General features: G+C 43.6%; 1 protein-coding gene across 1 annotated transcript in view; it reads right to left on the bottom strand.

Annotated features, from left to right (window-relative positions):
• LOC121555704 (pleckstrin homology domain interacting protein) overlaps positions 1-24,439 on the bottom strand; it is a 172,143-nt gene that overhangs the window by 10,858 nt on the left and 136,846 nt on the right. Inside the window, exons 34-36 of the mRNA XM_045212715.1 lie at positions 22,067-22,142; positions 21,921-21,980; positions 3,816-3,959 (exon numbers count right to left, since the gene is read on the bottom strand). Of these exons, the coding sequence (XP_045068650.1) occupies positions 3,816-3,959; positions 21,921-21,980; positions 22,067-22,142 (280 nt within the window). The remainder of the gene's footprint in view (positions 1-3,815; positions 3,960-21,920; positions 21,981-22,066; positions 22,143-24,439) is intronic.

Raw genomic sequence — 24,439 nt, 5'->3', positions numbered from 1 at the left:
GTAACGTAACAAAATGTGGAAAAAGTGAAAGGGTCTCAATACTTTATGAATGCACTGTATATATTTATATTTACGGGGTACTGCTCCAGGGTTAGGGTTAGGGGTATGTAAAGAGGAGAGACAGGTATTTACGGGGTACTGCTCCAGGGTTAGGGTTAGGGGTATGTAAAGAGGAGAGACAGGTATTTACGGGGTACTGCTCCAGGGTTAGGGTTAGGGGTATGTAAAGAGGAGAGACAGGTATTTACGGGGTACTGCTCCAGGGTTAGGGTTAGGGGTATGTAAAGAGGAGAGACAGGTATTTACGGGGTACTGCTCCAGGGTTAGGGGTATGTAAAGAGGTGAGACAGGTATTTACGGGGTACTGCTCCAGGGTTAGGGTTAGGGGTATGTAAAGAGGAGAGACAGGTATTTACGGGGTACTGCTCCAGGGTTAGGGGTATGTAAAGAGGAGAGACAGGTATTTACGGGGTACTGCTCCAGGGTTAGGGTTAGGGGGTATGTAAAGAGGAGAGACAGGTATGTACGGGGTACTGCTCCAGGGTTAGGGTTAGGGGTATGTAAAGAGGAGAGACAGGTATTTACGGGGTACTGCTCCAGGGTTAGGGTTAGGGTTAGGGGTATGTAAAAGAGGAGAGACAGGTATTTACGGGGTACTGCTCCAGGGTTAGGGTTAGGGTTAGGGGTATGTAAAGAGGAGAGACAGGTATGTACGGGGTACTGCTCCAGGGTTAGGGTTAGGGGTATGTAAAGAGGTGAGACAGGTATTTACGGGGTACTGCTCCAGGGTTAGGGTTAGGGGTATGTAAAGAGGAGAGACAGGTATTTACGGGGTACTGCTCCAGGGATAGGGTTAGGGTTAGGGGTATGTAAAGAGGTGAGACAGGTATTTACGGGGTACTGCTCCAGGGTTAGGGTTAGGGGTATGTAAAGAGGTGAGACAGGTGTTTACGGGTACTGCTCCAGGGTTAGGGTTAGGGGTATGTAAAGAGGAGAGACAGGTATTTACGGGTACTGCTCCAGGGTTAGGGTTAGGGGTATGTAAAGAGGAGAGACAGGTATTTACGGGGTACTGCTCCAGGGTTAGGGTTAGGGGTATGTAAAGAGGAGAGACAGGTATTTACGGGGTACTGCTCCAGGGTTAGGGTTAGGGGTATGTAAAGAGGAGAGACAGGTATTTACGGGGTACTGCTCCAGGGTTAGGGTTAGGGGGTATGTAAAGAGGAGAGACAGGTATTTACGGGGTACTGCTCCAGGGTTAGGGGTATGTAAAGAGGAGAGACAGGTATTTACGGGGTACTGCTCCAGGGTTAGGGTTAGGGGTATGTAAAGAGGAGAGACAGGTATTTACGGGGTACTGCTCCAGGGTTAGGGGTATGTAAAGAGGTGAGACAGGTATTTACGGGGTACTGCTCCAGGGTTAGGGTTAGGGTTAGGGGTATGTAAAGAGGAGAGACAGGTATTTACGGGGTACTGCTCCAGGGTTAGGGTTAGGGGTATGTAAAGAGGAGAGACAGGTATTTACGGGGTACTGCTCCAGGGTTAGGGTTAGGGTTAGGGGTATGTAAAAGAGGAGAGACAGGTATTTACGGGGTACTGCTCAGGGTTAGGGTTAGGGGTTAGGGGTATGTAAAGAGGAGAGACAGGTATGTACGGGGTACTGCTCCAGGGTTAGGGGTTAGGGGTATGTAAAGAGGTGAGACAGGTATTTACGGGGTACTGCTCCAGGGTTAGGGTTAGGGGTATGTAAAGAGGAGAGACAGGTATTTACGGGGTACTGCTCCAGGGATAGGGTTAGGGTTAGGGGTATGTAAAGAGGTGAGACAGGTATTTACGGGGTACTGCTCCAGGGTTAGGGTTAGGGGTATGTAAAGAGGTGAGACAGGTGTTTACGGGGTACTGCTCCAGGGTTAGGGTTAGGGGTATGTAAAGAGGAGAGACAGGTATTTACGGGGTACTGCTCCAGGGTTAGGGTTAGGGGTATGTAAAGAGGAGAGACAGGTATTTACGGGGTACTGCTCCAGGGTTAGGGTTAGGGGTATGTAAAGAGGTGAGACAGGTATTTACGGGGTACTGCTCCAGGGTTAGGGTTAGGGGTATGTAAAGAGGAGAGACAGGTATTTACGGGGTACTGCTCCAGGGTTAGGGGTAGGGGTATGTAAAGAGGAGAGACAGGTATTTACGGGGTACTGCTCAGGGTTAGGGTTAGGGGTATGTAAAGAGGAGAGACAGGTATTTACGGGGTACTGCTCCAGGGTTAGGGTTAGGGTTAGGGGTATGTAAAGAGGAGAGACAGGTATTTACGGGGTACTGCTCCAGGGTTAGGGTTAGGGGTATGTAAAGAGGAGAGACAGGTATTTACGGGGTACTGCTCCAGGGTTAGGGTTAGGGGTATGTAAAGAGGTGAGACAGGTATTTACGGGGTACTGCTCCAGGGTTAGGGTTAGGGGTATGTAAAGAGGTGAGACAGGTATTTACGGGGTACTGCTCCAGGGTTAGGGGTATGTAAAGAGGAGAGACAGGTATTTACGGGGTACTGCTCCAGGGTTAGGGTTAGGGGTATGTAAAGAGGTGAGACAGGTATTTACGGGGTACTGCTCCAGGGTTAGGATTAGGGGTATGTAAAGAGGAGAGACAGGTATTTGACGGGGTACTGCTCCAGGGTTAGGGTTAGGGGTATGTAAAGAGGAGAGACAGGTATTTACGGGGTACTGCTCCAGGGTTAGGGTTAGGGGTATGTAAAGAGGTGAGACAGGTATTTACGGGGTACTGCTCCAGGGTTAGGGGTATGTAAAGAGGTGAGACAGGTATTTACGGGGTACTGCTCCAGGGTTAGGGTTAGGGGTATGTAAAGAGGAGAGACAGGTATTTACGGGGTACTGCTCCAGGGATAGGGTTAGGGTTAGGGGTATGTAAAGAGGAGAGACAGGTATTTATGGGGTACTGCTCCAGGGTTAGGGTTAGGGTTAGGGGTATGTAAAGAGGTGAGACAGGTATTTACGGGGTACTGCTCCAGGGTTAGGGTTAGGGGTATGTAAAGAGGTGAGACAGGTATTTACGGGGTACTGCTCCAGGGTTAGGGTTAGGGGTATGTAAAGAGGTGAGACAGGTATTTCTGGGGTACTGCTCCAGGGTTAGGGTTAGGGGTATGTAAAGAGGAGAGACAGGTATTTACGGGGTACTGCTCCAGGGTTAGGGTTAGGGGTATGTAAAGAGGAGAGACAGGTATTTACGGGGTATTGCTCCAGGGTTAGGGTTAGGGGTATGTAAAGAGGAGAGACAGGTATTTCCGGGGTACTGCTCCAGGGTTAGGGTTAGGGGTATGTAAAGAGGAGAGACAGGTATTTACGGGGTACTGCTCCAGGGTTAGGAGTTAGGGGTATGTAAAGAGGAGAGACAGGTATTTACGTGGTACTGCTCCAGGGTTAGGGGTAGGGGTATGTAAAGAGGAGAGACAGGTATTTACGGGGTACTGCTCCAGGGTTAGGGTTAGGGGTATGTAAAGAGGTGAGACAGGTATTTCTGGGGTACTGCTCCAGGGTTAGGGTTAGGGGTATGTAAAGAGGTGAGACAGGTATTTACGGGGTACTGCTCCAGGGTTAGGGTTAGGGGTATGTAAAGAGGAGAGACAGGTATTTACGTGGTACTGCTCCAGGGTTAGGGGTAGGGGTATGTAAAGAGGAGAGACAGGTATTTACCGGGGTACTGCTCCAGGGTTAGGGTTAGGGGTATGTAAAGAGGTGAGACAGGTATTTACGGGGTACTGCTCCAGGGTTAGGGTTAGGGGTATGTAAAGAGGAGAGACAGGTATTTACGGGGTACTGCTCCAGGTCAACAGGTTGTCTGAAGGGTTCTGAGTCTTCACACTGGAAGAGCAGGTCTATCAGCTCCTTGCTGCGCCCCCGCCAGGGCTGGCCGCGCCTTCCTCGTTGCAGCTGCTGCAGACCAACACCGCGACCCTAACACACACGGCAACCATGTATTTATTAGGATCCCCAAGGCAGAGGCTACTCTTCCTGGGGTCCAAACAGGAAACAACACAACAAATAAAATACATAATATACATATCAATACATTTACATTACAATTTAGCCATTCAGCAGATGCTCCCATCCAGAGCGACCCATAGCTAGTGCATTCATCTTAAGATAGCCAGGCGAGACAACCACATATCACAGTCGCATCCCAACCACGTATCACTTACAGTGCATTCGGAAAGAATTCAGACCCCTTAACTTTTTCAATATTTTGTTATGTTACAGCCTTATTCTAAAATTGATAAAATTGTTTTTTTCCCTCATCAATCTACACACAACACCCCATAATGACGAAGCAAAAACAGGTTAAGAAATGTTTGCAAATGCATAAAAAAAAAAATATATATATCAGTATTCAGACCCTTTACTCAGTACTTTGTTGAAGCACCTTTGGCAGCCATTACAGCCTCAAGTCTTCTTGGGTGTGACGCTACAAGCTTGGCACACCTGTATTTGGGGAGTTTCTCCCATTCTTCTCTGCAGAACCTCTCAAGCTCTGTCAGGTTGGATGGGGAGCGTCGCTGCACAGCTATTCTCAGGTCTCTCCAGAGATGTTCGATCGGGTTCAAGTCTGGGCTCTGGCTGGGCCACTCAAGGACATTCAGAGACTTGTCCCGAAGCCACTCCTGCGTTGTCTTGGCTGTGTGCTTAGGGTCGTTGTCCTGTTGGAAGGGGAACCTTCGCCCCAGTCTGAGGTCCTGAGTGCTCTGGAGCAGGTTTTCATCAAGGATCATCATGCCACCATCATGCTTCACCGTAGGGATTGTAGGGATGGTGCCAGTTTCCTCCTGACGTGACACTTCGCATTCAGGCCAAATAGTTCAATATTGGTTTCATCAGACTACCACTACCATAAAGGCCTGATTGGTGGAGCACTGAATAAAAGGTTGTCCTTCTGGAAGGTTCTCCCATCTCCACAATGGAACTCTGGAGCTCATTCAGAGTGACCATCGGATTCTGGGTCACCTCCCTGACCAAGGCCCTTCTCCCCCGATTGCTCAGTTTAGCCGGGCGGCCAGCTCTAGGAAGAGTCTTGGTGGTTCCAAACTTCTTCCGTTTAACAATGACGGAGGCCACACTGTTCTTGAGGACCTTCAATGCTACAGAAATGTTTTGGTACCCTTCCCCAGATCTGTGCCTCGACACAATCCTGTCTCAGAGCTCTATGGACAATTCCTTGGACCGCATGGCTTGGTTTTTGCTCTGACATGCACTGTCAACTGTGGGACCTTATATACAGTTGAAGTTGTGAGTTTACACTACCGGTCAAAAGTTTGGACACACCTACTCATTCATGGGTTTTTCTTTATTTTTACTATTTTCTACATTGTAGAATAATAGTGAAGACATCAAAACTATGAAATAACATACACTACGAGTTGCCTTCCACAAGCTTCCCACAATAAGTTGGGTGAATTTTGGCCTTTCCTCCTGACAGAGCTGGTGTAACTGAGTCAGGTTTGTAGGCCTCCTTGCTCACACACACCTTTTCAGTTCTGCCCACAAATGTTCTATGGGATTGAGGTCAGGGCTTTGTGAAGGCCACTCCAATACCTTGACTTTGTTGTCCTTAAGCCATTTTGCCACAACTTTGGAAGTATGCTTGGGGTCATTGTCCATTTGGAAAACCCATTTGTGACCAAGCTTTAACTTCCTGACTGATGTCTTGAGATGTTGCTTCAATATATCCACATAATTTTCCTTCCTCATGCCATCTATTTGTGAAGTGCACCAGTCTCTCCTGCAGCAAAGCACCCCCACAGCATGATGCTGCCACCCCAGTGCTTCATGGTTGGGATGGTGTTCTTCAGCTTGCAAGCATCCCCCTTTTTTCTCCAAACATAACGATGGTCATTATGGCCAAACAGTTCTATATTTGTTCCATCAGACAAGAGGACATTTCTCCAAAAAGTATGATCTTTGTCCCCATGGTCTGGCTTTTTTATGGCGGTTTTGGAGCAGTGGCTTCTTCCTTGCTGAGCGGCCTTTCAGGTTATGTCGATATAGGACTCGTTTTACTGTGGATATAGATACTTTTGTACCCGTTTCCTCCAGCATCTTCACAAGGTCATTTGCTGTTGTTCTGGGATTGATTTGCACTTTTCACAACAAAATACGTTCATCTCTATGAGACAGAACAAGTCTCCTTCCTGAGCGGTATGATGGCTGTGTGGTCCCATGGTGTTTATACTTGCGTACTATTGTTTGTACAGATGAACGTGGTACCTTCAGGCATTTGGAAATTGCTCCCAAGGATGAACCAGACTTGGGGAGGTCTACCATTTCTTTTCTGAGGTCTTGGCTGATTTCTTTTCATTTTCCCATGATGTCAAGCAAAAAGGCACTGAGTTTGAAGGTAGGCCTTGAAATACATCCACAGGTACACCTCCAATTGACTCAAATTATGTCCATTAGCCTATCAGAAGCTTCTAAAGCCATGACATCATTTTCTGGAATTTTCCAAGCTGTTTAAAGGCACAGTCAACTTAGTGTATGTAAACTTCTGACCCACTGGAATTGTGATAGTGAATTATAAGTGAAATAATCTGTCTGTAAACAGTTGTTGGAAAAATTACTTGTGTCATGCATAAAGTAGATGTCCTAACCGACTTGCCAAAACTATAGTTTGTTAACAATAAATTTGTGGAGTGGTTGAAAAACTAGTTTTAATGACTCCAACCTAAGTGTATGTAAACTTCCGACTTCAACTGTAGACAGGTGTGTGCCTTTCCAAATCATGTCCAATCAATTTAATTTGCCACAGGTGGACTCAAGGATGATCAATGGAAACAGGATGCACCCGAGTTAAATTTTGAGTCTCATAGCAAAGGGTCTGAATACTTATGTAAATAAGGTATTTCTGTTTTGTATTTTTAATAAATGTTGTCATTATGGGGTATTGTGTGTAGATTGATGAGGAAAAACATTTATTGAATCAATTTTAAAATAAGCCTGTAATGTAACAAAATGTGGAAAAAGTCAAGGGGTCTGAATACTTTCTGAAGGCACTGTACATAATACAATACATAATACAATGAAAAATACAATACAAAATGCATAAAAATGTCTGTCTCTTCACAGTCCCTGTTGTGCCATAAGGTGTTATTTTATCTGTTTGTTGAATCTGGTTTTATTGCTAGCTTGAATTACCTTGGGTCTCAGAGAGTTCCATGTAGTCATGGCTCTATTTAATACTGTGTGTTTCCTAGCCTCTTCTGGACCTGGGGACTGTGAAGAGACCTCTAGCTGCATGTCTCCTGTGGTACCGATGAGTGTCCGAACTGCATGCCAACTTCTTGAAAAGACAGTTTGGTACCTTCAACACAACACCCTGCACAAAGACCAATAGTGATGCAGTCAATCTTTCCTCAACTTTGAGCCAGGAGAGACTGACATGCATGTTACTGCCATTCACACTCCATGTACATCTACTGTAAGTGGAATACGTGCTGCTCTGTTTTGGACCAACTGCAATTTGTCTATGTCCTTCTTTGGCACACATGACCACACAGCTGGGCAGTAGTCCAGGTGCGACAAACTAGGGCCTGTAGGAACTGTCTGGTTGACTGAGATATCAAGAAACCAGAGCAACGCCTTATCATGGACAGACCTCTTCCCATTTTAGTAACCATTGAGTCTATATGTTTTGACCATGATAGCTTGCTATCTAGCGTGACACCCCAGCAGTTTAGTCTCTTCAACTTGCTCAATAGCCAAATTATTCAATAATAGATCCAGATGATGTTTAGGGTTGACTTGAGTGATTTGACCCCAAAATTATGCTTTTAGATTGAGATATTTTACACCAGCCTATTTCTAGTTATCTATTCTAAAACTGACTGGAGCTCTATGTTAAGGGTGTCAGTTATTTATTTTACTGTAGCAGCCGAAGTGTATGCTGTTGAGTCGTCAGCGTACATGGACACACAGGCTTTATTCAAATTCAGTGGAAGGTCATTAGTAAACACAGAAAACAAAAATGGTCCAAGCCGGCTGCCCTGTGGTACACCTCACTCAACCGAATTTGAAATAGAGAGGCTTCCATTAAAGAAAACCTTCTGTGTTATATTGGATGGGCAACTGTTTATCCATGACAAGGCAGAGGATGTTAATCCATAACAGTGTTTTCAGCAATATGTTATGATCTGGGCTGTAAAGATGGCAGCCATGATACACGCTCTGATTCTATGTCTCTGACTTTTTGTCTGTGTTATTCATACGGAGGTCTACATGTTTACACAAATATAGTAGTTTGGAACTTCTAAACATCAGGGAGAAATCGTATGGAGTTTTCAATCCACAACATCTTTCTTTACCTGTGGAATTACTAACTAACAACATACCTGGGCAGTCACTGCCTACAGGTGTGTATACACCCGGCCATGGAAGGCGAGCCGGCATACTCTCCAGATTCAGGAGACGGCCCTACCGACCCCCTCTGCCTGCCTTGCTACTATCGAACGTCCGATCACTCAGGAATAAAATGGATGAACTCCTGCTTTTGATCCGAACTAAGAGAGAGTACAGGGAATGCTCCGCCTGACTGAGACGTTGCTGGACCATCTGTTCCGGACTCGGCCGTATCCACCCCAGATTTTCCCATCCACTGAGCCGACAGGTCAGTCAAGTTGTCTCTAAAATCAAGAGGTGGTGGTATCTGCTTCATGATTAATCAGCACTGGTATCCCAACTCCACAGTAGTACATCAATCATGCTGCCCTGGCCTTGAATTCCTAACTATAATTTGTAGGCCATTCTATCTGTCAAGGTAAACAATCTGCCATCTCACCCTCAGTACTGGACCTCCAGGGCTGTGTGCTGTTCCCCTGCTCTTCTCCCTCTTCACCAACCAGTTTACATCTCAGGAGACCTAAGTTAAGGTCTTTAAATATGCTGATGATACCACCATCGTCGGCCTCATTACAGACAACTACGAAACACAGTATCGCAGTGAAGTGGCTCGGGGCGGTGACGTGGTGTAAGGACAACGACCTCATGCTCAACGCCTCAAAAACCACGGAGATAGCAATAGACTACAGGAGAAGAAAGAACCTCAAGGCCCCCGTCATAATCACTGACCAACCACTAACCCTGACAGATTCGTTCAAATTCCTCTGCACCTACATCAGCAACTCACTGAAATAGGATATCAACTCCAACCACATCGTCAAGGCCCAGCAGAGACTTTCTAAGACAACTGAAAAAGTACAGGGTCAAACAACCGCTGCTGGTTCAGCTTTACACAGCCATCATACAGAGCATTCTGACATCATCCATTACAGTTTGGTTTGGGAACATGGACAGCCACACTAAGAAGAGACTTGAGAGGGTTGTGTTGAAAGCTTCAAAGATCACTGGCTTGGACATTCTCGCTGTACACCAAGCGCACCTCCAAAAGTGCGGAAAATATCATCAACGACCCCTCCCTTCCAGCCAAGTACCTTTTTCCGTCCATTCCCTCTGGTGGGCGCTACATGTCATTGCTATGACATGTTATGACATGGTTATGAGACTGGGTGTCAATTAAAGTGTTACCTCTAAATTAGCTAATCTAGTCAACAACAACGTTATTGAAGCGGTTGGCAATATCAAAGGGTTTTGTTATGAACGAGCCATCAGCCTCGATGAAGGATGGAGCGGAGTTAGCTTTTCATTATTTGTATCATTTATCTTTGTTTCATAGTAGTTTCTTCTTCTTTTTGTTCAGTTTAGTTACGTGATTTCTCAATTTACTGTATTGTTTGCCATTCTGTTGTGTTGCCAAACTCACTTGCCATTCCCTTAGCCTCAACCCTCTCAGCCATACAGTTTTTCATTGAATAATCTATCCATGGGGATTTGGCCGTTTTAAAAGTCAGTTTCTTTATGGGCGCATGCCTGTCAGTAACCGGAAGAAGCAATTTCATAAATTCTTCAAGTGCAGGATGTTCCTCATCACTACATCAGACCAACAAATATGTTTCACATCTTCAACATAGGAATCCTTGCAAACCCTTTTGTATGACCTCTTATACACAATTATAGGTCCAGTCTTTGGTTGTCCTAGATATGGCTACTATATTATGATCACTACACCCGATTGATTTGGGGCATTAGTAAAGATGTGATCAATACATGTTGATGATTTCATTCATGTGCTGTTTGTAACTACGCTGGTAGGTTGACTGATAACCTGAACCAGGTTGCAGGCACTGGTTACAGTTTGAAGCTTTTTCTTGAGTGGGCAGCTTGAATAAATATTTAAATCACCCAGAAAATATACATCTCTGTTGATATCACATATATTATCAAGCATTTCACACGTTATCCAGATACTGACTGTTACACTTGGTGGTCTATAGCAGCTTCCCACCAGAATGGGCTTTAGGTGAGGCAGATGAACCTGTAGCCATATTACTTCAACAGTATTTAACATGAGATCCTCTCTAATCTTTACAGGAATGTGGTTCTGAATTTAAACAGCAACACCTCCACCAATGGCATTTCTATCTTTTCTGTAAATGTTATAATCTTGTATTGCTACCACTGTATCATCAATGGTATTATCTAAGTGAGTTTCTGAGATATAAATATATATACTATATCAATGTTTTCAGTTGCTAGCAAGTTATCGATTTTATTAACCTTGTTTCTAAGGCTACATATGTTAATGTGGGCTATTGTAAGCGCTTTTCTGGGATTCTTGATTGTTTTTATTGCTTTACTGTGAGGCTTATCATCCCTCAGTGCTAACAGTATAACTCAGGATCAGGTTATCATCCCTCAGTACTAAAAGTATAACTCAGGATCAGGTTATCATCCCTCAGTACTAAAAGTATAACCCAGGATCAGGTTATCATCCCTCAGTGCTAACAGTATAACTCAGGTTCAGGTTATCATCCCTCAGTGCTAACAGTATAACTCAGGTTCAGGTTATCAGAGCCTCAATGCTAACAGTATAACTCAGGTTCAGGTTATCATCCCTCAGTGCTAACAGTATAACTCAGGATCAGGTTATCATCCCTCAGTACTAACAGTATAAATCAGGTTCAGGTTATCAGAGCTTCAGTGCTAACAGTATAACTCAGGTTCAGGTTATCATCCCTCAGTGCTAACAGTATAACTCAGGTTCAGGTTATCAGAGCCTCAGTGCTAACAGTATAACTCAGGTTCAGGTTATCAAAGCCTCAGTGCTAACAGTATAACTCAGGATCAGGTTATCATCCCTCAGTACTAACAATATAACTCAGGTTCAGGTTATCAGAGCCTCAGTGCTAACAGTATAACTCAGGATCAGGTTATCAGAGCTTCAGTACTAACAGTATAACTCAGGTTCAGGTTATCAGAGCCTCAGTGCTAACAGTATAACTCAGGATCAGGTTATCAGAGCTTCAGTGCTAACAGTATAACTCAGGATCAGGTTATCAGAGCTTCAGTGCTAACAGTATAACTCAGGATCAGGTTATCAGAGCTTCAGTGCTAACAGTATAACTCAGGTTCAGGTTATCAGAGCCACAGTGCTAACAGTATAACTCAGGATCAGGTTATCATCCCTCAGTACTAACAGTATAACTCAGGTTCAGGTTATCATCCCTCAGTACTAACAGTATAACTCAGGTTCAGGTTATCAGAGCCTCAGTGCTAACAGTATAACTCAGGTTCAGGTTATCATCCCTCAGTACTAACAGTATAACTCAGGTTCAGGTTATCAGAGCCTCAGTGCTAACAGTATAACTCAGGTTCAGGTTATCATCCCTCAGTACTAACAGTATAACTCAGGTTCAGGTTATCATCCCTCAGTGCTAACAGTATAACTCAGGTTCAGGTTATCATCCCTCAGTGCTAACAGTATAACTCAGGTTCAGGTTATCATCCCTCAGTGCTAACAGTATAACTCAGGTTCAGGTTATCATCCCTCAGTACTAACAGTATAACTCAGGTTCAGGTTATCAGAGCTTCAGTGCTAACAGTATAACTCAGGTTCAGGTTATCATCCCTCAGTACTAACAGTATAACTCAGGTTCAGGTTATCATCCCTCAGTGCTAACAGTATAACTCAGGTTCAGGTTATCAGAGCTTCAGTACTAACAGTATAACTCAGGTTCAGGTTATCATCCCTCAGTACTAACAGTATAACTCAGGTTCAGGTTATCATCCCTCAGTGCTAACAGTATAACTCAGGTTCAGGTTATCAGAGCTTCAGTACTAACAGTATAACTCAGGTTCAGGTTATCATCCCTCAGTACTAACAGTATAACTCAGGTTCAGGTTATCATCCCTCAGTGCTAACAGTATAACTCAGGTTCAGGTTATCATCCCTCAGTACTAACAGTATAACTCAGGTTCAGGTTATCATCCCTCAGTACTAACAGTATAACTCAGGATCAGGTTATCAGAGCTTCAGTGCTAACAGTATAACTCAGGTTCAGGTTATCATCCCTCAGTACTAACAGTATAACTCAGGTTCAGGTTATCATCCCTCAGTACTAACAGTATAACTCAGGATCAGGTTATCATCCCTCAGTGCTAACAGTATAACTCAGGTTCAGGTTATCATCCCTCAGTGCTAACAGTATAACTCAGGTTCAGGTTATCATCCATCAGTGCTAACAGTATAACTCAGGATCAGGTTATCATCCCTCAGTGCTAACAGTATAACTCAGGTTCAGGTTATCAGAGCCTCAGTGCTAACAGTATAACTCAGGTTCAGGTTATCAGAGCCTCAGTGCTAACAGTATAACTCAGGATCAGGTTATCATCCCTCAGTGCTAACAGTATAACTCAGGTTCAGGTTATCATCCCTCAGTGCTAACAGTATAACTCAGGTTCAGGTTATCATCCCTCAGTACTAACAGTATAACTCAGGTTCAGGTTATCATCCCTCAGTGCTAACAGTATAACCCAGGATCAGGTTATCAGAGCTTCAGTGCTAACAGTATAACTCAGGTTCAGGTTATCATCCCTCAGTGCTAACAGTATAACTCAGGTTCAGGTTATCAGAGCTTCAGTGCTAACAGTATAACTCAGGTTCAGGTTATCATCCCTCAGTGCTAACAGTATAACTCAGGTTCAGGTTATCATCCCTCAGTACTAACAGTATAACTCAGGTTCAGGTTATCATCCCTCAGTGCTAACAGTATAACTCAGGATCAGGTTATCAGAGCTTCAGTGCTAACAGTATAACTCAGGTTCAGGTTATCATCCCTCAGTGCTAACAGTATAACTCAGGTTCAGGTTATCATCCCTCAGTGCTAACAGTATAACTCAGGTTCAGGTTATCAGAGCCTCAGTGCTAACAGTATAACTCAGGTTCAGGTTATCATCCCTCAGTGCTAACAGTATAACTCAGGTTCAGGTTATCATCCCTCAGTGCTAACAGTATAACTCAGGATCAGGTTATCATCCCTCAGTACTAACAGTATAACTCAGGTTCAGGTTATCAGAGCCTCAGTGCTAACAGTATAACTCAGGTTCAGGTTATCATCCCTCAGTGCTAACAGTATAACTCAGGATCAGGTTATCAGAGCCTCAGTGCTAACAGTATAACTCAGGTTCAGGTTATCATCCCTCAGTGCTAACAGTATAACTCAGGTTCAGGTTATCATCCCTCAGTACTAACAGTATAACTCAGGTTCAGGTTATCATCCCTCAGTGCTAACAGTATAACTCAGGTTCAGGTTATCATCCCTCAGTACTAACAGTATAACTCAGGTTCAGGTTATCATCCCTCAGTGCTAACAGTATAACTCAGGTTCAGGTTATCATCCCTCAGTGCTAACAGTATAACTCAGGATCAGGTTATCAGAGCTTCAGTGCTAACAGTATAACTCAGGATCAGGTTATCATCCCTCAGTGCTAACAGTATAACTCAGGATCAGGTTATCATCCCTCAGTGCTAACAGTATAACTCAGGTTCAGGTTATCATCCCTCAGTGCTAACAGTATAACTCAGGTTCAGGTTATCCTCCCTCAGTACTAACAGTATAACTCAGGTTCAGGTTATCATCCCTCAGTGCTAACAGTATAACTCAGGTTCAGGTTATCAGAGCCTCAGTGCTAACAGTATAACTCAGGATCAGGTTATCAGAGCCTCAGTACTAACAGTATAACTCAGGTTCAGGTTATCAGAGCCTCAGTGCTAACAGTATAACTCAGGATCAGGTTATCAGAGCCTCAGTACTAACAGTATAACTCAGGTTCAGGTTATCAGAGCCTCAGTGCTAACAGTATAACTCAGGTTCAGGTTATCATCCCTCAGTGCTAACAGTATAACTCAGGATCAGGTTATCAGAGCCTCAGTGCTAACAGTATAACTCAGGTTATCAGAGCCTCAGAGCTCCTAACAGTATAACTCAGGATCAGGTTATCAGAGCCCCAGTACTAACAGTATAACTCAGGTTCAGGTTATCAGAGCCTCAGTGCTAACAGTATAACTCAGGTTCAGGTTATCATCCCTCAGTGCTAACAGTATAACTCAGGTTCAGGTTATCAGAGCTTCAGTGCTAACAGTATAACTCAGGATCAGGTTATCATCCCTCAGTGCTAACAGTATAACTCAGGTTCAGGTTATCATCCCTCAGTGCTAACAGTATAACTCAGGTTCAGGTTATCAGAGCTTCAGTACTAACAGTATAACTCAGTATCAGGTTATCATCCCTCAGTGCTAACAGTATAACTCAGGATCAGGTTATCATCCCTCAGTGCTAACAGTATAACTCAGGATCAGGTTATCATCCCTCAGTGCTAACAGTATAACTCAGGTTCAGGTTATCATCCCTCAGTGCTAACAGTATAACTCAGGATCAGGTTATCATCCCTCAGTGATAACAGTATAACTCAGGTTCAGGTTATCATCCCTCAGTGCTAACAGTATAACTCAGGTTCAGGTTATCATCCCTCAGTGCTAACAGTATAACTCAGGTTCAGGTTATCAGAGCCTCAGTACTAACAGTATAACTCAGGATCAGGTTATCATCCCTCAGTGCTAACAGTATAACTCAGGTTCAGGTTATCATCCCTCAGTGCTAACAGTATAACTCAGGATCAGGTTATCAGAGCTTCAGTACTAACAGTATAACTCAGGTTCAGGTTATCAGAGCCTCAGTGCTAACAGTATAACTCAGGTTCAGGTTATCATCCCTCAGTACTAACAGTATAACTCAGGTTCAGGTTATCATCCCTCAGTACTAACAGTATAACTCAGGTTCAGGTTATCAGAGCCTCAGTACTAACAGTATAACTCAGGTTCAGGTTATCAGAGCCTCAGTGCTAACAGTATAACTCAGGATCAGGTTATCATCCCTCAGTACTAACAGTATAACTCAGGTTCAGGTTATCATCCCTCAGTACTAACAGTATAACTCAGGTTCAGGTTATCAGAGCCTCAGTGCTAACAGTATAACTCAGGTTCAGGTTATCATCCCTCAGTACTAACAGTATAACTCAGGTTCAGGTTATCATCCCTCAGTACTAACAGTATAACTCAGGTTCAGGTTATCATCCCTCAGTGCTAACAGTATAACTCAGGTTCAGGTTATCAGAGCCTCAGTGCTAACAGTATAACTCAGGTTCAGGTTATCAGAGCTTCAGTGCTAACAGTATAACTCAGGTTCAGGTTATCATCCCTCAGTGCTAACAGTATAACTCAGGATCAGGTTATCAGAGCTTCAGTACTAACAGTATAACTCAGGATCAGGTTATCAGAGCCTCAGTGCTAACAGTATAACTCAGGATCAGGTTATCAGAGCCTCAGTGCTAACAGTATAACTCAGGTTCAGGTTATCATCCCTCAGTGCTAACAGTATAACTCAGGTTCAGGTTATCATCCCTCAGTGCTAACAGTTTAACTCAGGTTCAGGTTATCAGAGCCTCAGTGCTAACAGTATAACTCAGGTTCAGGTTATCAGAGCCTCGGTGCTAACAGTATAACTCAGGTTCAGGTTATCATCCCTCAGTGCTAACAGTATAACTCAGGTTCAGGTTATCATCCCTCAGTGCTAACAGTATAACTCAGGTTCAGGTTATCAGAGCTTCAGTGCTAACAGTATAACTCAGGTTCAGGTTATCATCCCTCAGTGCTAACAGTATAACTCAGGTTCAGGTTATCATCCCTCAGTGCTAACAGTATAACTCAGGTTCAGGTTATCATCCCTCAGTGCTAACAGTATAACTCAGGATCAGGTTATCAGAGCTTCAGTACTAACAGTATAACTCAGGTTCAGGTTATCAGAGCCTCAGTGCTAACAGTATAACTCAGGTTCAGGTTATCATCCCTCAGTGCTAACAGTATAACTCAGGATCAGGTTATCAGAGCTTCAGTACTAACAGTATAACTCAGGTTCAGGTTATCAGAGCCTCAGTGCTAACAGTATAACTCAGGTTCAGGTTATCATCCCTCAGTGCTAACAGTATAACTCAGGTTCAGGTTATCATCCATCAGTACTAACAGTATAACTCAGGTTCAGGTTATCATCCTCAGTGCTAACAGTATAACTCAGGTTCAGGTTATCAGAGCTTCAGTGCTAACAGTATAACTCAGGTTCAGGTTATCATCCCTCAGTGCTAACAGTATAACTCAGGTTCAGGTTATCATCCCTCAGTGCTAACAGTATAACTCAGGTTCAGGTTATCATCCCTCAGTGCTAACAGTATAACTCAGGTTCAGGTTATCAGAGCCTCAGTGCTAACAGTATAACTCAGGTTCAGGTTATCATCCCTCAGTGCTAACAGTATAACTCAGGTTCAGGTTATCAGCGCTTCAGTACTAACAGTATAACTCAGGTTATTATCAGTCCCTCAGTGCTAACAGTATAACTCAGGATCAGGTTATCATCCCTCAGTGCTAACAGTATAACTCAGGTTCAGGTTATCAGAGCCTCAGTACTAACAGTATAACTCAGGTTCAGGTTATCAGAGCCTCAGTGCTAACAGTATAACTCAGGATCAGGTTATCATCCCTCAGTGCTAACAGTATAACTCAGGATCAGGTTATCATCCCTCAGTGCTAACAGTATAACTCAGGTTCAGGTTATCAGAGCCTCAGTGCTAACAGTATAACTCAGGTTCAGGTTATCATCCCTCAGTGCTAACAGTATAACTCAGGTTCAGGTTATCATCCTTCAGTACTAACAGTATAACTCAGGTTCAGGTTATCATCACTCAGTGCTAACAGTATAACTCAGGTTCAGGTTATCAGCGCCTCAGTACTAACAGTATAACTCAGGTTCAGGTTATCATCCCTCAGTGCTAACAGTATAACTCAGGTTCAGGTTATCAGAGCCTAAGTGCTAACAGTATAACTCAGGTTCAGGTTATCATCCCTCAGTGCTAACAGTATAACTCAGGATCAGGTTATCAGAGCCTCAGTGCTAACAGTATAACTCAGGTTCAGGTTATCAGAGCCTCAGTGCTAACAGTATAACTCAGGATCAGGTTATCAGAGCCCCAGTACTAACAGTATAACTCAGGTTCAGGTTATCAGAGCCTCAGTGCTAACAGTATAACTCAGGTTCAGGTTATCATCCCTCAGTGCTAACAGTATAACTCAGGTTCAGGTTATCATCCCTCAGTGCTAACAGTATAACTCAGGTTCAGGTTATCATCCCTCAGTGCTAACAGTATAACTCAGGTTCAGGTTATCAGTCCCTCAGTGCTAACAGTATAACTCAGGTTCAGGTTATCAGGCCCTCAGTGCTAACAGTATAACTCAGGTTCAGGTTATCATCCCTCAGTGCTAACAGTATAACTCAGGTTCAGGTTATCATCCCTCAGTGCTAACAGTATAACTCAGGTTCAGGTTATCATCCCTCAGTGCTAACAGTATAACTCAGGTTCAGGTTATCATCCCTCAGTGCTAACAGTATAACTCAGGTTCAGGTTATCATCCCTCAGTGCTAACAGTATAACTCAGGTTCAGGTTATCATCCCTCAGTGCTAACAGTATAACTCAGGTTCAGGTTATCAGAGCTTCAGTACTAACAGTATAACTCAGGTTCAGGTTATCAGAGCCTCAGTGCTAACAGTATAACTCAGGTTCAGGTTATCATCCCTCAGTGCTAACAGTATAACTCAGGATCAGGTTATCATCCCTCAGTACTAACAGTATAACTCAGGTTCAGGTTATCAGAGCCTCAGTACTAACAGTATAACTCAGGTTCAGGTTATCAGAGCCTCAGTGCTAACAGTATAACTCAGGTTCAGGTTATCATCCCTCAGTACTAACAGTATAACTCAGGTTCAGGTTATCATCCCTCAGTACTAACAGTATAACTCAGGTTCAGGTTATCAGAGCCTCAGTGCTAACAGTATAACTCAGGTTCAGGTTATCATCCCTCAGTACTAACAGTATAACTCAGGTTCAGGTTATCATCCCTCAGTGCTAACAGTATAACTCAGGTTCAGGTTATCATCCCTCAGTGCTAACAGTATAACTCAGGTTCAGGTTATCATCGCCTCAGTGCTAACAGTATAACTCAGGTTCAGGTTATCAGAGCTTCAGTGCTAACAGTATAACTCAGGTTCAGGTTATCATCCCTCAGTGCTAACAGTATAACTCAGGATCAGGTTATCAGAGCTTCAGTACTAACAGTATAACTCAGGATCAGGTTATCAGAGCCTCAGTGCTAACAGTATAACTCAGGATCAGGTTATCATCGCCTCAGTGCTAACAGTATAACTCAGGTTCAGGTTATCATCCCTCAGTGCTAACAGTATAACTCAGGTTCAGGTTATCATCCCTCAGTGCTAACAGTATAACTCAGGTTCAGGTTATCAGAGCCTCAGTGCTAACAGTATAACTCAGGTTCAGGTTATCATCCCTCAGTGCTAACAGTATAACTCAGGTTCAGGTTATCATCCCTCAGTGCTAACAGTATAACTCAGGTTCAGGTTATCATCCCTCAGTGCTAACAGTATAACTCAGGTTCAGGTTATCATCCCTTCAGTGCTAACAGTATAACTCAGGTTCAGGTTATCATCCCTCAGTGCTAACAGTATAACTCAGGTTCAGGTTATCATACCTCAGTGCTAACAGTATAACTCAGGTTCAGGTTATCATCCCTCAGTGCTAACAGTATAACTCAGGATCAGGTTATCAGAGCTTCAGTACTAACAGTATAACTCAGGTTCAGGTTATCAGAGCCTCAGTGCTAACAGTATAACTCAGGTTCAGGTTATCATCCCTCAGTGCTAACAGTATAACTCAGGTTCAGGTTATCATCCCTTCAGTGCTAACAGTATAACTCAGGTTCAGGTTATCAGCGCCTCAGTACTAACAGTATAACTCAGGATCAGGTTATCATCCCTCAGTGCTAACAGTATAACTCAGGTTCAGGTTATCATCCCTCAGTGCTAACAGTATAACTCAGGTTCAGGTTATCAGAGCCTCAGTGCTAACAGTATAACTCAGGTTCAGGTTATCATCCCTCAGTGCTAACAGTATAACTCAGGTTCAGGTTATCATCCCTCAGTACTAACAGTATAACTCAGGTTCAGGTTATCAGAGCTTCAGTGCTAACAGTATAACTCAGGTTCAGGTTATCATCCCTCAGTGCTAACAGTATAACTCAGGTTCAGGTTATCAGAGCTTCAGTACTAACAGTATAACTCAGGTTCAGGTTATCAGAGCTTCAGTACTAACAGTATAACTCAGGTTCAGGTTATCATCCCTCAGTGCTAACAGTATAACTCAGGATCAGGTTATCATCCCTCAGTGCTAACAGTATAACTCAGGTTCAGGTTATCAGAGCCTCAGTGCTAACAGTATAACTCAGGTTCAGGTTATCAGAGCCTCAGTGCTAACAGTATAACTCAGGTTCAGGTTATCATCCCTCAGTGCTAACAGTATAACTCAGGATCAGGTTATCATCCCTCAGTACTAACAGTATAACTCAGGTTCAGGTTATCAGAGCCTCAGTGCTAACAGTATAACTCAGGTTCAGGTTATCATCCCTCAGTACTAACAGTATAACTCAGGTTCAGGTTATCAGAGCTTCAGTGCTAACAGTATAACTCAGGTTCAGGTTATCATCACTCAGTGCTAACAGTATAACTCAGGTTCAGGTTATCATCCCTCAGTACTAACAGTATAACTCAGGTTCAGGTTATCACCCCTCAGTGCTAACAGTATAACTCAGGATCAGGTTATCATCCCTCAGTGCTAACAGTATAACTCAGGTTCAGGTTATCATCCCTCAGTGCTAACAGTATAACTCAGGTTCAGGTTATCATCCCTCAGTACTAACAGTATAACTCAGGTTCAGGTTATCATCCCTCAGTGCTAACAGTATAACTCAGGTTCAGGTTATCATCCCTCAGTACTAACAGTATAACTCAGGTTCAGGTTATCAGAGCCTCAGTAATAACAGTATAACTCAGGATCAGGTTATCAGAGCCTCAGTGCTAACAGTATAACTCAGGTTCAGGTTATCATCCCTCAGTGCTAACAGTATAACTCAGGATCAGGTTATCATCCCTCAGTGCTAACAGTATAACTCAGGTTCAGGTTATCAGAGCCTCAGTACTAACAGTATAACTCAGGTTCAGGTTATCAGAGCTTCAGTGCTAACAGTATAACTCAGGTTCAGGTTATCATCCCTCAGTGCTAACAGTATAACTCAGGTTCAGGTTATCATCCCTCAGTGCTAACAGTATAACTCAGGTTCAGGTTATCATCCCTCAGTGCTAACAGTATAACTCAGGTTCAGGTTATCATCCCTCAGTGCTAACAGTATAACTCAGGTTCAGGTTATCAGAGCTTCAGTGCTAACAGTATAACTCAGGTTCAGGTTATCATCCCTCAGTACTAACAGTATAACTCAGGTTCAGGTTATCATCCCTCAGTGCTAACAGTATAACTCAGGATCAGGTTATCAGAGCCTCAGTGCTAACAGTATAACTCAGGTTCAGGTTATCATCCCTCAGTACTAACAGTATAACTCAGGTTCAGGTTATCAGAGCTTCAGTACTAACAGTATAACTCAGGATCAGGTTATCATCCCTCAGTGCTAACAGTATAACTCAGGTTCAGGTTATCAGAGCCTCAGTGCTAACAGTATAACTCAGCATCAGGTTATCAGAGCCTCAGTGCTAACAGTATAACTCAGGTTCAGGTTATCATCCCTCAGTGCTAACAGTATAACTCAGGATCAGGTTATCATCCCTCAGTACTAACAGTATAACTCAGGTTCAGGTTATCATCCCTCAGTGCTAACAGTATAACTCAGGTTCAGGTTATCATCCCTCAGTGCTAACAGTATAACTCAGGTTCAGGTTATCATCCCTCAGTGCTAACAGTATAACTCAGGTTCAGGTTATCATCCCTCAGTACTAACAGTATAACTCAGGATCAGGTTATCAGAGCTTCAGTGCTAACAGTATAACTCAGGTTCAGGTTATCAGAGCCTCAGTACTAACAGTATAACTCAGGTTCAGGTTATCATCCCTCAGTGCTAACAGTATAACTCAGGTTCAGGTTATCATCCCTCAGTGCTAACAGTATAACTCAGGTTCAGGTTATCAGCGCCTCAGTGCTAACAGTATAACTCAGGATCAGGTTATCATCCCTCAGTACTAACAGTATAACTCAGGTTCAGGTTATCAGAGCTTCAGTGCTAACAGTATAACTCAGGTTCAGGTTATCATCCCTCAGTGCTAACAGTATAACTCAGGATCAGGTTATCATCCCTCAGTGAAAACAGTATAACTCAGGTTCAGGTTATCAGAGCTTCAGTACTAACAGTATAACTCAGGATCAGGTTATCAGAGCCTCAGTGCTAACAGTATAACTCAGGATCAGGTTATCAGAGCCTCAGTGCTAACAGTATAACTCAGGTTCAGGTTATCATCCCTCAGTGCTAACAGTATAACTCAGGTTCAGGTTATCAGAGGTATGTTGAGGTGTGTTACCTTTCTGTTCCGTGTGGACGTTCCAGGAGCATCAGCATCTTCATCCTCGTCTTCATCATCCTACATCACCATGGAAACACAACATCAACATACAAGATACTCTTTCTGTTAGTCTTTACACATACCGAAGTGAAAAGGAAAACGACCTCATCCTCGGTGTCAGAGAAAGCGGTCTTCTTCATGGTGTTGTAGAGAGGAATGATGTCAGTCATAGTGGGGTCCCTGAGATAGAGAGAGAGAGAGACAGAGAGAGAGAGGAGAGAGAGAGAGAGACAGAGACAGAGAGGAGAGAGAGAGACAGAGACAGAGAGAGAGAGACAGAGACAGTGAGAGAGAGAGAGAGAGACAGAGACAGAGAGAGAGACAGAGAGAGAGACAGAGAGAGAGACAGAGAGAGAGAGAGAGAGAGAGAGAGTGACAGAGAGAGAGAGGAGAGAGAGAGAGAGACAGAGACAGAGAGGAGCGAGAGAGACAGAGACAGAGAGAGAGAGAGAGACAGAGACAGAGACAGTGAGAGAGAGAGAGAGAGAGACAGAGAGAGAGAGACAGAGAGAGAGAGAGAGAGAGAGAGAGAGTGACAGAGAGAAAGAGGGAAAGAGATGAGAGAGGGTGAGAAACCAGTGTGCCATCACAGCAGCAAGATTTATGACCTGTTGCCACAAGAAAAGGGCAACCAGTGAAGAACAAACACCAACCCATATTTATGTTGATTTATTTTCACATTTGTACTTTAACTATTTGCACATTGTTACAACACTGTATTTATACATAATATGACATTTGAAATGTATTTATTCTTTTGGAACTTCTGAGTGTAATGTTTACTGTTAATATTTATTGTTTATTTCACTTTTGTTTATTATCTACTTCACTTGCTTTTCATTGCTTTGGCAATGTTAATATATGTTAATAAAGCCCTTAAATTGGAATTGAGAGAGAGAGAAAACTGCATAGCAGTCATTAACTAGAGAGAGATAGAGAGATAGAGAGGGGGGCATAGCAGTCATTAACTAGAGAGAGATAGAGAGATAGAGAGGGGGGCATAGCAGTCATTAACTAGAGAGATAGAGAGATAGAGAGGGGGGCATAGCAGTCATTAACTAGAGAGAGATAGAGAGATAGAGAGGGGGGCATAGCAGTCATTAACTAGAGAGAGAGAGATAGAGAGGGGGGCATAGCAGTCATTAACTAGAGAGAGATAGAGAGATAGAGAGGGGGCATAGCAGTCATTAACTAGAGAGAGATAGAGATAGAGAGGGGGCATAGCAGTCATTAACTAGAGAGAGATAGAGAGATAGAGAGGGGGCATAGCAGTCATTAACTAGAGAGAGATAGAGAGAAAGGGGGGGGGGCATAGCAGTCATTAACTAGAGAGAGATAGAGAGATAGAGAGGGGGGCATAGCAGTCATTAACTAGAGAGAGATAGAGAGATAGAGAGGGGGCATAGCAGTCATTAACTAGAGAGAGATAGAGAGGGGGCATAGCAGTCATTAACTAGAGAGAGAGAGATAGAGAGGGGGGCATAGCAGTCATTAACTAGAGAGAGATAGAGAGATAGCGAGGGGGCATAGCAGTCATTAACTAGAGAGAGATAGAGAGGGGGGCATAGCAGTCATTAACTAGAGAGAGATGAATAGAGAGGGGGGCATAGCAGTCATTAACTAGAGAGAGTAGAGAGATAGAGAGGGGGGCATAGCAGTCATTAACTAGAGAGAGATAGAGAGATAGAGAGGGGGGCATAGCAGTCATTAACTAGAGAGTTAGAGAGATAGAGAGGGGGGCATAGCAGTCATTAACTAGAGAGATAGAGAGATAGAGAGGGGGGCATAGCAGTCATTAACTAGAGAGAGTTAGAGAGATAGAGAGGGGGGCATAGCAGTCATTAACTAGAGAGAGATAGAGAGGGGGGCATAGCAGTCATTAACTAGAGAGAGATAGAGAGATAGAGAGGGGGCATAGCAGTCATTAACTAGAGAGAGATAGAGAGATAGAGAGGGGGGCATAGCAGTCATTAACTAGAGAGAGATAGAGAGATAGAGAGGGGGGCATAGCAGTCATTAACTAGAGAGAGATAGAGAGGGGGGCATAGCAGTCATTAACAAGAGAGAGATAGAGAGGGGGGCATAACAGTCATTAACTAGAGAGAGATAGAGAGAGGGCATAGCAGTCATTAACTAGAGAGAGATAGAGAGGGGGGCATAGCAGTCATTAACTAGAGAGAAATAGAGAGGGGGGCATAGCAGTCATTAACTAGAGAGAGATAGAGAGATAGAGAGGGGGGCAAAGCAGTCATTAACTAGAGAGATAGAGAGGGGGGCATAGCAATGATTAACTAGAGAGAGATAGAGAGATAGAGAGGGGGGCATAGCAGTCATTAACTAGAGAGAGAAGAGAGATAGAGAGGGGGGCATAGCAGTCATTAACTAGAGAGAGATAGAGAGGGGGGCATAGCAGTCATTAACTAGAGAGAGATAGAGAGGGGGGCATAGCAGTCATTAACTAGAGAGAGATAGAGAGA

This window comes from Coregonus clupeaformis, unplaced genomic scaffold, assembly GCF_020615455.1.
Source record: "Coregonus clupeaformis isolate EN_2021a unplaced genomic scaffold, ASM2061545v1 scaf0044, whole genome shotgun sequence".
NCBI lineage: Eukaryota > Metazoa > Chordata > Actinopteri > Salmoniformes > Salmonidae > Coregonus > Coregonus clupeaformis.
Note: the sequence above shows the minus strand (reverse complement) of the source record. Positions and strands in the feature narration are given on the sequence as shown.